We start from the raw sequence: 13,200 nt of genomic DNA, 5'->3' as shown, positions 1-13,200 counted from the left end.
AATGGCTTGTAACATAGTGGAAAGCTTTATTTTTTTTCTGCTTCTTTTGGAGAACATAGCAGATAACCAATAACCTTGGTTAACCTTGATAACCTTGGTAACCTTTGTCATGTCCTATTGATATTTTACCCAAATCATTGTTTTGAAAAAGTTTTAATTCTGTTCGATCGTATCTAATAACTTTGATACATTTTTCAAGAATGTCCCTGTTGAACCATTGTTTTAAAAGTCTCATCTACACACTACCTGCAAACTTCTAAACGGCCCCTGTGGGGCTCCTTAGGGGCCTCTGCTTTGCTTGCTATATATTTGCCAAGTTTTCATAAGATTTCCTAAATTTTTTATGCTGATGATATTCAGCTGTGTTACTGTTTTAAAGCACATGTCCTTTCTACCGTATTACCGTGTTTGGAGGTATTAAAGATTACCTAGCTGTAAATTCTTTGCAGTTAAATGAAGAAAACCTGAGATTCTGCTTATTGCTTCTGATGGTTTGAGCCTAAAGATTAAAGCATCTGTTGGGTCCTTGGGTTCTTTTGTCTTTTTTCTGTTAGTAAGCTTTGTGTTGTACTGGATGGTTCTGTCTCTCTGGATGCTTTCAGTAAGCAGTTGACTCATTCTCCTTTTCTCCATCTGAACAATGTTGCTCAACTGAGAGATGTTGTGTCCTAAGCTGTAAAGGAAATGGTTATTCATGATTTAATTTCCTCTCATTTAGATTATTGTGTCATTGTAATTCTCTTTTTTCTGTATTAGGAAAACATCTTAAAATCTCCTTCAAATTGTTCAAAATGCTGCTGCAACAGTTTTAACCAGGACTAATAGGAGCTCACACATTACTCCCATTTTATTTGCTCTCAGTTAAGTTTAGAATACATTTTAAAATTTGCATCTTCACTTTCAGAGCCTTGCACTAACATATATTGCAGACCGTATACAGACATATTCCTCCTGTCACTGTGTCAGGTCTTCAGGTCGTGCTTCATACTCACCTAAAGACTCATGGAGACCATGGTTTCCAGGCCGTAGCACCTACTCTGTATAATGCTTTCCTTTTAACTATTCACTCTGCTAACACTGAGGTCATGTTTAGATCATAAAACATAAAGATGTTATTTTTTACACAGGCTTTTAGATACTTTTATATACTTTCTTTTATATTTTATTTAGCTTGAATTACAGTTTCTATATATATTTTCTTTCTCAGTTTGAAGCAGTGAACCTTTGTCTGACAAAAGTGCTATACAAATCTTTGAATAACAACTTGAGGCAGAACCCGGCCTATAAATGACTGAATAAATTCAAATGTAAAATAGTTAAAGAATTTTTTTCTCCAAAAACTTTACCCAACAAAATAAAGGCTTTAAATTACAACACAAGAAAAAAAAAGTTATGTTTTGCTTTGCAGATAAACGCACTGTTAGAGTGATATGAAGGACATTTAGATGTGAACATACAGAACTTGTTCTGCCTCCATATCATTTTCTGATATGTCTGTTTGACGTCAGCATTGTTCTAATTTACCATGAAGTTGCCTGATAGCAGGACATAAAAAGGACTTCTGAGCTAGACGAGAATCTTTAGTCTGCTCCGTCCACATCCAGCCATGTTGTGTGGATATGCCAGCCGGGCGACTGGTCTGCTCTGTGTTTGTATTGTGATGATGGGATCTATGGGACTACCTGTGGACAACAGGAGGAACCTGTGGACAGTCCCTCAGCAGAAGAATCCAGCTCTTTCAGAGTTCAAGGTGAAGAAAATCATTCAGTCCACAGAAGCTAAATGTCTTCTGAAGCAGGTCTTATGAGTCCTGATGTTTCATATTTAATCATGTACAGAGTGGTTTGAGGGATCTTGTTGTGTTTGCATTATGAATCAAACATTAAGATCCAAGAATGAGATAGAAAGATATGATGTTTGGCTTTTAATGGATCTGTAACTCATGATGTTCGTTATGAAACAGTCAATATCCAGAAACAGTCAAACATTAAAGAGAAATTCAATGTTTTTACACAAGTTTATCTAGTTTTTTGTCATTTTTTTTAAATGGCAAACCTTTTAAAGTGTATATTTAAAATGACAATTTATATACTTAATATTTGTGTTGTAGATCCCAACCTAAAAGTTTTCTTATGTGCGTCCTGTAATACTTCCTTGTGTGTTGCAGAAGTATGTACATCAGTCACAATCCTTATCTGTTGGAGAGCAGGAGTTTGTCCTGAGGAGGAAACAAGTAGTTCAGAAATCACTCAATAAACTGGGAATCACATGTACACTGGTGAGAAAACTCTCAAATACATAAGTCAGAAGTCTTTTTTTCTTCCTTCCCTTTTTCTTTGTCAGTAGCTTATTTTTCGGTGCCAGCCAGCTTTTCAGCTTTTTTATATATACAGCTTATATATAAACTACAGTAAAATGACATAAATTTCTGATCACTTTAAGATCTTTTGACTTGTCTGCTTGGCCATTTCCAGGAATTATTAAATAGGATAACATGCGCATTAGAAATCAGAGAAATCTGGACCAAACAAAGCACTTCATTCTCATTGGACTGACTCATCTGTCCACTGGGTAGCTTTATTTTTCCATCACCCACCTATTTTTCTCTCTCTTTTCACCAGGATATGGTTCCTCACATTGCACTGTTGGGGTCGGGCGGAGGTCAGAGAGCAGCTGTGGGTCTGATGGGATCCCTCTTTCAGATGGAAAAACACGGTTTGCTGGACACTGTGCTCTACCTGGGAGGAGTTTCTGGGTCTGCCTGGTAAACAAGTACAGACAGAGTCACGCCATACATAACTGGTTAGCTAGACTTTACTAGCTAGAAGGCTGAATAGTTCATTATAATGTGCGTGGGCTGAGTATTTTGTGGTCTGTTTCCCTCAGGTCCATGGCCACCTTATACAGTGACCACCAGTGGAGCACCAACATGGACAATGCTGTGTCCAGGCTGTCGAAGCCTGGGATTGGGCTTACAGATGTTCTGATCTTTTTGGCCAAGAGGGCAAAAGATGGTCGCTTCTCTCTCACTGACATCTGGGGGGTCTTAACCTCTGGTTTCATCATGAAACAGGTAAGGCCAAAAGAACTCAACTGGACTCATTTTATTCTGGAAATCCAGAAACACGGTAATGTGGCTTCACACTGCAGGATGCCTGTGAACTGAATAAATGAATGAATGCAAACATTATGCTAATAATGACAGAAAGGCTTGTGTCTCCATACAGCATACTAAAAGCCTGCGCACCACTAGGTGTCAGTGTACTCGCTTTATCTACCTATCACTACCCACAACATGATAAGAATACACTGTATTATGATGCTTTAAAAAAGACATAAATATTGTTATAACTTGCCCTTAGGTTACATCATAGATTTAACACAGAAGTCTAAATTAAGCTTCATGAGGAGCAGAGACTTTACGGTGTATTGGGTAATGCTGTGAGCTACACAAATGCAAATCAGGGAAGTAAGATTACAGCAGAATTCCAGAAGACACACCTGATGACCTAAAATGCACCGACTTCCTTCTAAAATCCTCCCTGGTATAATTTGATTACCATAATTATATTATCCAGATGAACAGATGAAGAGCAAAACTTCAGTATGAGCCTAAACCAGAATCAACCTTTTCTAACATTAAAAAAATCATTATGGGAAAACAGAATGAGTAGGAGTGACAGGTGAGATGGAATCCAGTTCAGCAGGCAGTTCCTCTACTGGTCCAGGGTGATTTTCCAGCTAAAAAGCCCATCTTCACTTTGTGACCATGTTATCACATGCTCCATGTGACATACATACTACTGCATCCTTTCCACTGTGTCATTCCTGATTCTTCTGTCTGTTCAATGCATTCTGGGGGCAACCACTGATGCGTATGAAGTGACGCAATGCTCTGCAATGCAGCTGGCGTGGATTGCTCTCAGGTCATTGTTAGGTTATTAGGCAGTTACAGCAAGAAAAATGCAATATCACGTAAGAATTCAATAAGGTTTTATCAGACTTCAAATAAGAGAGGTCTTGTTAGTTTTCATAATTTATGTTCCTAAAGCAACATGATCCATCCCGGTCTTAATTTTATATTTGTTTCATTTATTCATTCATTTATTTATTTATTTATTTATTTATTTATTTATCTGGTTCGTTGTTTTTGTCAGTTGGATGTCCGAAGTCTTTCTGAGGATGGCACAAGCATCACCAATCCTTATCCCATTTACAGCACAGTGAACAAAAACTGCTTGCAACATGATTCTGAAAAAGGTACTAAAAACAAACAATTACACAAACATATATCTCCAAATGTTATTCTTGTGTATATTGCTCTTCTTTGAGTCACTGCCTCAGTTGTTTTTCTGTGTTTGTCTCAGGCAAATGGTTTGAGATGACTCCTCATCAGGCTGGCTTCATAGATCTGGGTCTCTTCATTAACACTCCAAACCTGGGCAGCAGAATCCATGGAGCTGGCTCTGACGTTAAAGGGCCAGAACTAGACATGGTCACGCTGCAAGGTGCATCCATCTCTTTGTCTGCTAGAAACACCAACTCCGCCAAACAAAGGAATGTAATAATAATAATGATAACTTTTATCTTGTGTCATGAGCATTGTTGCGAAGGTCACCAGCTGTCACTTTAAGCCTGAGACAAAATATACTTGGCCAACAAACACTAAATTCATGTATTTTGTTTATTTACAGTTCAAATAGAGATCAAATAATAATTAAATGAACATTTGTTATTGCTGTTAAGAGGTCATGCAAGATGCTTTATGCATTGCATGACATTTTCAATGTTTCTACTAAATAATTTAATCATCATTGGTTTATTAGTAAATCATATTATTCTTGTCATTCTTTAACTGAGGTAACTCAAATATGTCACACATCTGCATCACACTGACAAGTAGATGCTTGTCAGTGTGATGCAGGTACCTGCATGTGGCTCTCTGTGGAGCCTCAGGAATATCTGTACCTGTATACAACTGCGCTGCTCATGTGATGATACTGGATCGTGCAAAATCCTGTCCTCAGACTGCTGTACAGTGCCAAGAACCTCCCACATGTCTTCCACTATTCTCTTGCCCTAATATTCTTTTTATTTACAGTTTTTCTCATAGGTATATTGTTCTGTTTTTTTTATTAAAATTAATGTTTTCACAGTGTGTCTCCTTTATGTGTCTGGTCTGTTCTGCAGGCTTAGTGGGGAGTGCTTTAGCAGACGATGACAGTGTGGTGACCTATATTCTTGACTGGTTAAAAGGTAGAAATCTGAATGTGTCTTGTTATGAGAAAGCATTTGCTAAATGTATTTAATATGCAACAGCAGAACTAAACAACTGTTTGTGTGTGCTCAGTTCTAGTGGGGAAGGAAGCTACTGATGAAAACAACCCGTTGGAGTTTCTCTGGACTAAAGGTACAGTCATTACATGTTACTACAGCTGGATCATCCATCCATTTTCTTCCCTTTATCCAATTCAGAGTTGTGTGGCAGGTCACGGAGACAGACAACTATTCATGTTCACATTCACACCTCGAGTTTCTTTAGAATCGCCAGTTCACCCCATGCGTGTCTTTGGACTGTAGGAGGAAGCCGTCGTACCCAGAGAGTGTCCACACAGACATAGTAAGACCATAGAAAGTGTGGATTCGAACCCAGGACCTTCTGGTCACCCTAGCTTTTTTATTCCATTTGAAATTATTTTAATCTGAGAAAAAAAAAACAGGAAACATTTGCCAAACTATGTAAAACAAACAAAAAAAACTGCTTTGTTTATAGCAGTTCGTTTATGTTTTAGAGGTTATATCCTGAGTGTGCACTTCATATGAATATCATGAGCAACCTGTAAACAGTGTTTTATCACAAGTATATTAAGTTTGGCTGGTGCCATAAAATCAGTCCAGATCAAATTAAATTTAAATCAAATTAATTTAATTTAAAGAGTCAACAACAAACCCAAAACATCTATATTGCTGGTGTTTGCCCAAATAATATGTGCCACAAGACAACTTCAGCTATGACAAAAAGCAATGGATAAACACCTGAAAGCTGTTTTATTGTACCAGTACCACCATTGCAGCTTTTGGACTCGTTACAAGTGATAACAACAGACTCCTGATCTACAGACGTCCAGAAAACACTTTACTGTTTGCTTCAGTTAATACTGACTGTTAATGTGAAAACGATTCATCTAAAAGTGAACATATCATCTTATTTTTTAGAGGGCATCAAACTAAACTACACTGCATCATCTGAGATGAAGATCTTAGAACTGCATAATGTGATCTTTAAGGACTGGTGTCGGAAAACTTTGGCCTCCTTACAGTCGTGGAGTCAGAATATGGATGAAGGACCAGCCAGATATTACGGTCAGTAATATAAAGTTTGTTACTTGTTGATCAACACAGTTTTAGCAGAAAGAAAGCTGAGAGTGAGACGGTATGGGCACAATGTCTGCTGTGACTATTACTTTAATTCAATTCTATTCAGTTTTATTTATATAGCATTTCCATCTGTTTTTGGCCTTTACCAACTCCAGACTTACAGATACAATATACTTCTTACTTTCTTTAAAAAAAAAGTCCAAAGCTGGCACATTAATGATTGTAAAATGTGCCTGTGCAACAAAAAATGAATGAGAGCTTATGGGGGGAACTAAAACAGAACATTTATGAGTCATATATCCAAAAGAGTCAAAATCCAATACAAAACTGAGCCCCTGCTATGACATGCATTGACTCTGACAGCTCCATGCAGTTCACTGAAAGCGTCTTGGCGGTACACTGTCTGCCTGTAATGGTCAGAAAGTGTGGTATGGTGTATAAATGGTCAGCATTTTAGGTATATGATGTAATCAATACCAGTGGGACATTGCATGTCCTGAATCAGTGACACTGCTATCAAATTCACACTGATTTTCATCAGGCATTGATTTTACAATGGTTTGTATGCTGTTGTGTCGTAAACTGACATATTTACTGTAATAATCATTTTCTATCATGTGTGGTCAGAGGCTAAACAAGTCTCAAATATCTTTAAAATGTGTGATGCCAGAGGGGCATGCTGGGTATTTCCTGACCTCACTGCCTTTCACAAAATGTAACTATTTATTTTTCAGCATATGTAGCAGCAGTATTATAAATTATGTTTAGGATGGCAAAGCAAAATAGAAGAGAAGAGTACAAGACTCAAAAGATGGAATGCTGATGAGTGAGCAGTTTGTGTTTTGGTAAAAGATTCAAACACTGTCACCACTATGAAACTATGTAGTTATAGTCTAAGGAGCTTAGAAAGAAGCGTCTGGACTTCTTTAAGCTTTCTCGAAGACATTTCACCTCTCATCCGAGAACTTCTTCAGTTCTAAGAGCAACTGGTGAAGAGTCCCAGATTTAAACCCTGTGGGAGTGTCCCCAAGAGGGTCATGGACCCCCTATTGATCCTCTACCTCACAGGTGTCGAACTCCAGGCCTCGAGGGCCGGTGTCCTGCAGGTTTTAGATGTGCCCTTCATCCAAAACAGCTGATTTAAAGGCTAAATTACCTCCTCAACATGTCTTGAAGCTCTCCAGAGGCCTGGTAATGAACTAATCATTTGATTCAGGTGTGTTGACCCTGGGTATTATCTAAAACCTGCAGGACACCGGCCCTCGAGGCCTGGACTTCGACACCCCTGCTCTACCTAATCACACGAGCCAAAGTGTGAAAACGGGTGTAGGTCACAATCAGCCAAGGTTTCAGGTGGGCCCATTGTGAAACCTTGACCAACCCTATCATGTGATTTCCTGAGGTCAGATGGCCCAGGATGTGAGTGGGCATTAAGGCGTCTGGGAAGGATCTCAAAACTGGATCATCGATGGCAGACAGTTGGTGTCATAAACCACCGCCTCTGTTCAAAGATGGTCGTTCACACTGGACATAGATGGCCTCTTTCACTCCTCTTTCAAACCATCTGTCTTCTCTGTCCAAAATGTGAACATTGGCATCCTCAAACCTTTGACCTTTAGATGCAGATGGATAGCCGAGTCTTGTCCCATCGAAGAGGCTCTTCTATGTTGTGCTTCGCTTCTCAGATGAGAGGTGAAACATGTTTAAGGAAACTTAAAGAAGTCCAGACGCTTTGCTTTCCAAGCACCTTAGACTTATGACCCGGATGACCGAGAACCTTCACAGATATATGTACTTATATCATAATACACGTGTGATAAATAGAAACTGGTCTGCAGGTTTTTGAATGAGGAATTCTGCAAATGAGTGTGCTTGTTTGGTATGGTGAAACCATCCAGTCGGTCTGTGAGGACCTGTGGTTAATGGGTTTGTGTCTTTTGTTCCATGGTCACATTACAGTTTGTTTTATCCCACTTTTCCAAGGCCAAATCTGTGTTGGCTTTCTGGTAGGCTAGTTCAAGAAGATGGTGTGAGATAAGCAGTGTGTTTGATACCCTGAGCTCTGTTGTTGTCCACGGTGCAGCTCAAAAGCAGGAGTGATGTTACGATATGATCATGACCATCTGACAAACAGAAAATGACTCCAAATGACCACGATTGTCACATATGTGGTGCATGTATTAAATGCAGATAGCAAGTTGCAGCTTTCAGTTCTTCATTATGTTGCTTGGTTTGTTTCCCCAGTTTCTTGGTTTATACAAACACTCATCGCACAGATTAAAAAACTGGAATGGGGCAAAACTGAGAACTTCCTCTACCAATACCCAGGTAGACTGATGTTCTTAAACTTTACCATACATTTATATTTTAGAGTACTATGTTTAGCTTGATAGATGATAAAAACTGGCAACTCAATGAGAAGGTGCTATATTGTTATTTATGTTTTTTGGAAGATGCCAGCGTGCCATCATGCATTAGAATTAAAGAGTTTCTGCAGCTCATAGATGCTGGTGTGATGATAAACATGCCCTACCCCCCCTTCCTGGGAGAAAAGAGAGACACTGACCTCCTTATTGCTCTGGAATACGGAGCTGACGAAACCTTCAGGGTAAGGTGCGAGCATATGTGATATGTCACGTAAATGTATCCACACAGCTTCAGGAAACACTAATGTGAAATTCTCCACACAGACTCTGATTCTCGCCAGAGACTATGCAGCCAAACTGAAGAAACCTTTCCCAAAGTTAGAGGAGAAATTCCTGAAAGAGAAAGACTGGCCAAGGCCCTGCTATGTTTTCAAGGGGAAAAAGAAGGAGCCCACCATCCTTTACATGCCACTCTTCAACAGGCAGAACTGCAAAGGTTCATCAAACACACACCACACATAGAGAAAAGAAAAAAACATCCCATAATGTCAGCCATGATCATCAGCGCTTCTTTTCTGGTCCAGATGAGAACGAGTTCAAAGCAAAGATGAAGGAGTTCTCCACCTTCCAGCTTCCATTCAGCCAGCAGAAAATCGAGTTTTTGTTGGAGACGGTGAAAGCGAACATGAAGTACAGCAAGGACACTCTCCTCAGGGAAATAGCCAAGGCTGTCATCCGCCGACACATCAAGGCTTCAGACGGCGTCCCGGTGAGCATTTAGATGGTGGACACATCTTCCCCCATGCATGAGAAAAAGTACATTTATAAACAATGTTTGTCCTCTTTTAATTTCTCATCATCCCACCCCAATCTATCCATTCATCGTCTTCGTCTACTGTTTTGTCTTCTTTCTTCCATCCACCATCCTCTTATTCTCTTTCTTTTCATCTTCTTTCTGTCCTTCTGAGATTGTTCTTCATTTTTTTCTCTCAGCCTTTCCTTTCCTTCCTTTTCTCTGTTTCCTTGTAGTTAATTTTCCTGTATTAGATTATTATGATCTTTTTTATTTTCTTTCTTTCTCTCCTTCTTCTCATTCTCTTTTCATCATGTTTGTTCTTCTTGTTCCTTCATTTTCTTTTCCCTTTAATATTCTGCTTCATCTCATTTCTTTTCCTGTCATCCTCTTTGTCTTTTTTCCTTCTTTTCCCTTGTCAGTTCTTCCTTCTCCCTGTTTTCTCCCTTTATAGACTTTCTGTCTTCATTGTCTTCAGTATTATGCATTATCCGTTAAAATTCACACATCATGCATCACACTAGCTTTTACATTTTATTTCTCGATTACTGAATTACCTCAGAGGGCACTGTGAGAGTGCATACACAAATCTCAAGGCCGGTACCCAATTTATTCTTTGAGAGGAGACTCCAGATACACACCAATTTGAACAGTTCATTAAATTGTAGTTTTTGCGTTACCTTGCTGACAAGAAAGGCATACAAGGGCTAAGTCCTCATTGCTGTTATTTAAATATAATATTGTAGAGGAGACACTAGAGGTCCCCCTGTGTTCACTTATCCCTACAACTGTTCTAAAGTGCTGTTCTCTGTGGGGAGCTTAACACTAGTGAGACTAGTGCAGCTTTGTGTTCAGATTTGTAACACACGTTCTTGCACAAAAAACAGTGGATTCTGCCCCATCACTTGCATGAAAACAACCTTTTAATATCCAGTATGAGTTAAATGTCAACCTGTGAACCTTCAGCTCAGAAGTATGTGTAAACCTGCCCTCTGACAGCTAACAGGCCTGACCTGCAGCATCCAGTTCAGTTCAGTTTTATTCATAAAGTGCTGCTTCACAACAACAGTGACCTAAATGTGTTTTACATTATACACTCATAAAAGATTCTTTTGCAGTTATTTTGTGTAAAATGCAACTGATATGTTTGATATAAACTGAATCTATAACAATCAAGTAAATTTGAATTGACCAGATTTCATTAGATTTAACTTTTTATATTGTGTTTTTGTAAGAAATTTATATTTTATTTAAAAAAAAAAAACAGATGCAATCAAATTTGGGCTATGACTTCTTTTTGAGCACATTAAGCACAAACCTAGAGAGAAAATCCCATTGATCTAATAATCTCTGATGAGTAAACATTTGATGACGTTGAAAAAAAGAGCACTCTTCTAACCCTCTGAGGTCTGTTTTCTGTCCAGCTATGGTCACTGGCTTCAGATGTTCAACACTTTACTAGAGTTCTGAAAAGGAGGGACAAAGGTGACAAACAGGAAGCAGCTCAAGCCTAAACCTGATCCTACGACGGTTTTGAAGTGCTTCATATGTGTCTTTTTGTTTTAGCAATCACGACCACCAAGCAGGGGGATTGAAAGGGTTCAAGAATCCAACAATTCAGGGTTTAAATAGTAAATGTTTTGTGGCTCGATGTAGCAACTTCACATGTCCACAGAGGAATGAAATGCAATGACACTATTGCATTATTATGTTATACTGACAGTGCTTATATGACTTTGTGTAATGTCTTTCACATGTTTTGTTTTTCTCTGTGAAACAAGGTTTTTCACTTTGCAATTATGGTGGTTTTAGAAAATTATTATTGTGATATCTGTAAAAATATGTTTACAAAGTTGACTGATGCTAAAAGTAAAATGAATCTCTAACTTTGTGTGTAGTGTTTTTTAGTACATTCGTTAACCTAATGAAAAAATACCACAAGGGTCTCTAACTACAACTGTACCAAAACATGCAAAACAATCACAATTTTTTACAGTATTATCAGTGTCATACGTGCATTACTGCCACAGTGTTGGTGTTGTCTTTGTCTTTACAAACTGGATAGGTCACCCCTACTATGAACACATATTATACAGTATATATCTTTATGTAACTGCACTATTTGCAGTTCATTTGAGTTTTTGGTCACTTGATCACTTGAATCTGCACCTTTTTGTTCCTAATAGTGTGAGTAATATTTTAGATTTAACAACAGAGTGCCAATTGTCAGCTTAATTTTGAGTAGGCTTACTAAAAAGGTTAATTCAGAATAAGAATAACTCACAAGTGGTTCAGACCCAAAGGAGAGCTGCCATTCAGACTGAGGCGGAGTTGTGTGTCTGTGAAAAATGTCTAATATATGCTCTGGCCAGAAATGTTGAATGTTAATCCTCCAATGTATTTCAAGAAAATATCTTGACGATTTTGAGGTATCCAGAGCTGCATGATTTTTCATTCACTCTTTAACTCATACAAGAGCCTATGTATAAAAAATGATTGTAATGCTTAATGAGTTAATACTCATAACAATACTCACAATAATACTTTTGCACAAGCACTGTGTCCTTGTCCAAATGGACCTGACATGATAAAGTGCTGGAAATATACCTATCCACCTATCAGGTAAAAATGTAAAAAGTGTTTTTGGGGAGATAATAATATGACAGCCCAACTCCCAAAGTGCCTAATAGCATGGATTTATCTACAGTGCTATATGAACCATGCGATTAAAACACATGTCACTTCTGCAGCTGTTCTGTCACATTACTGCCTCCCAAAACCAACTATTCCAAGTGCTGAGTGCACAAGTGCATGCAAATGTTTTTGAGAATTGACATGTGTGTATTATATATGATTTATGTGTATGTTTATTTACAGTTAATTAAGCATTTAAGAACTTAAGCCTGGCTTGGTTTATTATGTGTAGTCACTGTATCATGTTATGTACTGTTTTATTTCATCTTATTTCTTTGTCTTTTAGTTTGTCGTTATTGTGGTTTTTAGATGCAAGATAACTAAATATTAAAAACTACGCACCGAGAAAAAACCACCAAAAAAGACATTCCACGGTCAAACTCAGCATTTGGACACACTCAGAAAAAGAAGAAGAAGAAGAAAGAAAATAGAATGCAATCGCATAAATTTATAAATATTTTGCATGGTGAAGGAAAATCCCTTTATGGCTGTGCAAGTCAACAATGCTCTCCAAGATGTAGGCCGACAGGTTTCCTTGTCAACAATCAAGAGCAGAACCTCAAAGAATTCGTCACATGATGCAAACCCCTGGTAAGGCTCCAAAACAGAATGGCTGGCTGCAGATCAGGACAGCATCCAAAAAGAACAAGTTATGTGAATGATGAAACATAAACCAACCTCTATCAAAGAAAGTGTTTAGAGGAAAAGGTGGAATATCCCCAAGTGGCCAAGTCTGTCACACAGTCTCAGTCTGCCTGAGCTCCACTCCACCTGCTGAACACCAGACAGCAGGAAACCCCTGGAGCAAGAAAGAGGTGGAGTTGACTACACGTCTAATATTCCAATTGTTTTTGAAGATATAAATGTGTAGATATGTGCAGTATGTCTTCAACAAAATCCAGTCAAATGAAACCTGGCTTTTAATAATAATATTAATGGATACTTTATTGATCCATGTGGGGAAATTAC

The 13,200-nt window shown here is 38.3% G+C and overlaps 1 protein-coding gene across 1 annotated transcript; it reads left to right on the top strand.

Moving 5' to 3' along the window:
- Positions 1-1,663: 1,663 nt before the first annotated feature.
- On the top strand, positions 1,664-11,248 carry LOC134625687 (cytosolic phospholipase A2 gamma-like). The gene is made up of 14 exons (XM_063470942.1): positions 1,664-1,750; positions 2,168-2,278; positions 2,622-2,764; positions 2,887-3,073; positions 4,158-4,260; positions 4,368-4,508; positions 5,191-5,256; positions 5,351-5,410; positions 6,217-6,363; positions 8,623-8,706; positions 8,832-8,986; positions 9,069-9,240; positions 9,329-9,513; positions 10,962-11,248. Exons 1-14 carry the CDS (start codon positions 1,664-1,666, stop codon positions 11,049-11,051), a joined length of 1,731 nt encoding a protein of 576 aa, XP_063327012.1. The 3' UTR covers positions 11,052-11,248.
- The last annotated feature ends 1,952 nt before the right edge of the window (positions 11,249-13,200 follow it).

The sequence above is a fragment of the Pelmatolapia mariae genome, linkage group LG4, assembly GCF_036321145.2.
Source record: "Pelmatolapia mariae isolate MD_Pm_ZW linkage group LG4, Pm_UMD_F_2, whole genome shotgun sequence".
NCBI lineage: Eukaryota > Metazoa > Chordata > Actinopteri > Cichliformes > Cichlidae > Pelmatolapia > Pelmatolapia mariae.
Note: the sequence above shows the minus strand (reverse complement) of the source record. Positions and strands in the feature narration are given on the sequence as shown.

What these genes read in the sequence shown, in the direction of transcription:
- LOC134625687 (XM_063470942.1), top strand. Translation starts at nt 1,664, where the DNA reads ATGGGATCTATGGGACTACCTGTGGACAACAGGAGGAACCTGTGGACA. An exon ending in CTGGTTTCATCATGAAACAG is followed by an intron (nt 3,074 to 4,157) that starts GTAAGGCCAAAA and finishes TGTTTTTGTCAG; the next exon opens with TTGGATGTCCGAAGTCTTTC. An exon ending in AGACATGGTCACGCTGCAAG is followed by an intron (nt 4,509 to 5,190) that starts GTGCATCCATCT and finishes TCTGTTCTGCAG; the next exon opens with GCTTAGTGGGGAGTGCTTTA.